Source organism: Borostomias antarcticus (genome assembly GCF_949987555.1).
Source record: "Borostomias antarcticus genome assembly, contig: scaffold_184, whole genome shotgun sequence".
NCBI lineage: Eukaryota > Metazoa > Chordata > Actinopteri > Stomiiformes > Stomiidae > Borostomias > Borostomias antarcticus.
The window spans coordinates 151,482-156,228 of NW_028175697.1; the positions used below are offsets into that span (position 1 = coordinate 151,482).

The 4,747-nt window shown below is 48.8% G+C and overlaps 1 protein-coding gene across 2 annotated transcripts in view; it reads right to left on the bottom strand.

Moving 5' to 3' along the window:
* Positions 1–489: 489 nt before the first annotated feature.
* LOC311329290 (polycomb protein SCMH1) overlaps positions 490–4,747 on the bottom strand; it is a 24,766-nt gene continuing 20,508 nt past the window's right edge. For both annotated transcript variants that reach the window (XM_084463153.1, XM_084463152.1), the window contains exons 13-17: positions 3,759–3,926; positions 3,054–3,179; positions 2,175–2,309; positions 1,463–1,596; positions 490–1,330 (exon numbers count right to left, since the gene is read on the bottom strand). In XM_084463153.1, the coding sequence (XP_084319279.1) occupies positions 1,211–1,330; positions 1,463–1,596; positions 2,175–2,309; positions 3,054–3,179; positions 3,759–3,926 (683 nt within the window). In that variant the 3' untranslated portion in view covers positions 490–1,210. The remainder of the gene's footprint in view (positions 1,331–1,462; positions 1,597–2,174; positions 2,310–3,053; positions 3,180–3,758; positions 3,927–4,747) is intronic.

Consider the following 4,747-nt stretch of genomic DNA (forward strand, 5'->3'; position numbering starts at 1 on the left):
GAGTAGAATAGACCAGACCTTTACTGAGACACCATAGCACAAAGGAAAATGTACTAGGTGATGGGAAAACAAACTGTTGCGACCGTTTCCAGGTGGTGGGCTCTATGTGGCACAAACGTACCGGGGTTGATCTAAAGCACCCCTCCCCCCTTCTGCGTTGCCGGGTGGGGGACAATGAATCTCTCTGGTTAGTGTTATACCATCTGACTACACTCATGGCAGCACATGTGCCTGGGCCTCAAGGAGAGACAGCAAGGAGACAAGACTGAGGAAAACTGACAGAGCTGGTCTGCCCCCTGCTGGTGTAATACTGTCATTACAACAACAGCAACAAATTATGTACTGAAGACACTGATGACTGCTGTTGAAATAACACTGCCCCCTATGGACATCACTATTCAAGCTTGTGTAGTCCATAAATTGAGACAACAATGACAGAGTTATTATATATTTATTGAACATTATTGAGTATGATAACGCTCTCTCAATGTATGAACTCTAATAATATAGTATAAAAATTAAAAAAGTACAAATAACAATAGACAAGACACATAGTCATTGTAAACAACATCCATAACAAGATCAAATCATGTTTATCATGGCAGTATTTTGGAATAACGCGTTTGATATTTTTATAGTGTCATAGTTTGAAAACCGTTTTTCGAAATGAGACGTGAACCGGTTGCACCCCCGGACAGGTGGGGGAAACCTTGTGTCTTATTTCTTGTAGTTGAGAACATATTCAGTAGAAAAGTGACCACTAAAAAGTCTGATGCAAGTCCTCGTTTTCCCAAAAAAATGAAATGTACAAGATCAAAACTCGACAAAACGTGATAAAAACAAGAGGCCCAAAATGGCCTTTACAGTCAAAATGGCTGCATTTCTTCACCCCTGGAGCCTTGGGTCAGTGGGCTTAATGAAACGTAGTTCAGAGGAGGGAGGGGGGGGGCATGATGGAGTGGGAGGAGCTGGACGAGACTGCATATCCCATGCTGCCTTGAGGCTGGATTGTGCCACACAAAAATAATGAAGTAATGAAGTCCGATATGGAAGAGGGAGGAGGGGGGGGGGTGCTGCCAGGTTGAGTAGCCAGGCAGCAGTTGCTACATGTAAAGGTTCAGTATGTAGTGCATGATATATTGTAGAGGGGGGAGGGCTGAGGGGAGGCGAGGGGGAGGGTCCCGGTGGTGGTGGTGGGTAGATGACCTCATCAGGGGCGTTTGAGCTTGTCGATGTGGAAGGTGAGCTTGAGGGCGGGGCCTAGCTTCAGGCCCATGTACTTCATCATCATGTCGCTGCGCAGCAATAGGAGCGCTTTCCCGTCAATCTCCTGTCAGACACAGAGCACCGGGGTTATGAACATCTATTCATCCATCTATTAATCCATCCCTTCTTCCCTCTATCGGACTAATATCATGGTCTCGCTACTGTAGGCAGGCTCCGCCTCCTCCTCGGTACCTACGTGTTTCCTGAAGAGGTCGGCGTGCGGCGCCAGCAGGGGGTCGATGTCCCGGATGTACTGCATCACCTCCTCCACCGTCCACAGGTTGGGGTCTTGGCCGCTGGGCCGGGGGCTCTCCCGAAAGTTGCCCGAGCCTGCGGGGGGAGGGGGGGGCGGAGACACAGGAGGGGTCATGACTGGGACTCGTAGCCGGACACTCAAGACTGAATCGCCATTTCATTTCACTTCATTATTCCGTCTGAACTAGCTCCCGTCGCAGCCGTTTCCTGAGACGGGTGTGGCCAAGTAGTCCTCGGCGATTAGCCTTCTTGTGTCTCCGTTCTGCGCTGTACCCCACCAATCACATTGCACAGTTTAATTCCGTCATCGCATTCAAAAGACGCTGGTTGGAATTCCCGAGAAATCCCTCTGGACGAGAGTCTTTCCAGACCCTGAACCACATTCCCAAAATGAAAGTGGGTGTGCGATCCAGGCTATGGGACTCGCACAGTGTGTCAACTTCAGAAGTCACACACCCGCTACCAACCAGACTTTTGTGCGCACCCAAAATCCCTTTGTGGTAAACCCCCCCAACACAGGACGATAACCCCCTTTCGAGCCGGTGTAGCGTTTCCCCACGGAGACGACACGGCTGGTCACACTGCGCCACCTCGCGTGCCAGTCGACCCGTTAGCTCACGACGAACACAGCCCCGTGCTCCCCGCGGCCGTACCTGCGGAGTGGAGCTGGAGCAGCTTGCCGGGAGAGCGCAGGCCCGGGGGCTGGCCCGCCACGGAGCCCGGGGACAGCGGGCTCTTCTTTAAGTGCTCTGGTCCCCCGACGCCGTTCTCCAGGAGGAAGGGCTCGCCTGGAGAGAGACACGGAGAGAGACACGGAGAGAGACACGGGGTTGACGTCATGTGTTTCGATTAGGGATGCGCAATATATCGGCAATCATATCAGTTTCGGCCGATGTTAGTCATTTTTTAGTATATCGGTATCGGTCCGATGTGCAAAACAGGGCTGATGTGAACAGCAGATCATTATTTCTGTCTAGCTGCTGTTGTGTGTGTGTTGTTGAGAGGAAACAATGCAGTAAATCTAAGATTTATCATCTTTTCCAAATGGTTTGGAAATAGAGACAGTGTTTCCATGTGTTTTTCAGTACGTATAACATTTGATTATCATAGAAATTTGTTTTTATACAGATCATATCGACATCGGTAAATATCGGTTATGGCCATGACAGCAATGTTAATATCTGTTATCGGCCAAAATGTTCATATCGGTGCATCCCTAGTTTCCATACTTATATATTTAAATTGTGCCCATTGACCCTTAGGGAGAAATATTTCCCTTTGGTTTTTTCATATGACTAAAGCTGATTGTTCTATTGCTAGGCTAATGCTAGCGTGCGCTAGGCTAGGCCCCTGTGCTGGGAGGTTCTATTGCTAGGCTAATGCTAGCGGGCGCTAGGCTAGGCCCCTGTGCTGGGAGGTTCTATGGCTAGGCTAATGCTAGCGTGCGCTAGGCTAGGCCCCTGTGCTGGGAGGTTCTATTGCTAGGCTAATGCTAGCGTGCGCTAGGCTAGGCCCCTGTGCTGGGAGGGTACCTTCGGAGGAGAGGCGGTGGTTCTTGGCTAGTTTGTGTGGAAGGGGGCTGCTGTAGGGGTCCTGGTGGAAGCGTTTGGTACCTCGGCCCGGACCCGTCGTCAGACCCTCCCCGAAACCTCGCCTTTCTGGAGGGGGGGGGGGGGGGGGGGAGAAAGAATAGAAAACGACGCTAGTGAGTGAAATTGTGAAAAATACGACAGAGAAATAGATATCTACGCATGGGACACAGATGAACGCTGATAGTGTCATAGTGAAAGCTGCTGCCATATATGATCTGTCGTGTTTTATTCTCTTATTTTTACTATTGTAACCTTTTTAAATCGTTCTATAAAGCACTGTGTGCTACATTTGTTTGTATCACAGTGCTGTATAAATTAAGTTGACTTTGATAGTGAAAGCTGTGAGAGAGAATGGGGCTCATGTGCTCTGAGCTCACAGAAGGGATGGAGAGGTCAGGGGGTACTGGAGGAGAAGGCCCACTTATCCATGTACAACTCTGGGACAACTCTGTGTGTGTGTGTGTGTGTGTGTGTGCATGTGTGTGTGTGTGCGTGTGTGTGTGTGTATGTGTGTGTGTGCGTGTTTGCGTGTGTGTGTGTGTGTGTGCATGTGTGTGTGTGTGTGCGTGTGTGTGTGTGCGTGCGTGTGTGTGTGTGTGTGTGTGTGCGTGTGTGTGCGTGTGTGTGTGTGTGTACGGGGCTGACCTGAGTAGGCGTGGCTGTCGTAGTGCAGGCCACCTCTGGGGACCGGCTGGCTGCCGTACAGCGGGTCACAGTGGAGGTTGTGACAGAGCTTCTCCAGGAAGCGCAGGACGTAGGTGACGCTGCTGACCGTGGGCAGGGTCAGGGTGTGCTGCTGCTGGTCAAAATAGGCTGCGGCACAGGAGGGGTCAGGGGTCAAGGGTCGGACCAATATTGTGCGGGCAAACAGGTTTTTTTTTGGTTTGTTTTCTTCTGCACTAATTTGAGAGCAAATGTTGCTTTTTGAGCTCCAGATTAGATGATCTTGATGACTGGGGTTCTTAAATTAGCAATACAATTTAAAATAAATGTAAAAATCACTTTACTGGAATGCAGCCGTTAATACCAGGAAAAGACAACACTATATTACGATATCCAAAATCTAATGATCTCATAGTGGTATCGATACAGTAGGACCCCACTCATCCGAACTTCAGAGATCCGAACCTCCCGGTCTACTGGACAGGCTTAAAAAACGTCTTTTTGAGCCTGTTATCTGGTTACTGTTGGGATTTTCATTACAGTACTGTATCCTACTGTGAAAAAAAACAGAACTGTATGTAGACCTACATGTTGCCTGTAGGCTGTAGCCTACTGTCACGTTTCATTTCTTTGTTACTTAAATGTCGAGCGCAAAATGCAACCGAGTCTGCTGCGCGAGAGCTGCATTCCTATAGCCAGAAAGCGCGTCAGCAACCTGAAGCAGAGGAGCATCGAGTCACTTTTCGTTCCCAGTTAATGGACTTCAGGAACACAGACGCATGTAGATTAGCCTACTAGACCTACTGTATTTGTTAAATAATAGATACAGCCTAGGCCACGTTAGCCTACATCGGTTGTTTTAGAGACTTTCTTTTAGGCTACAATAGCCTACGACACGACAACTTGTCTGTCATTTCATTTATTTATTTATTGATTATCATTTGCTCTAATTGTTCTAATGTTGGGTTGTT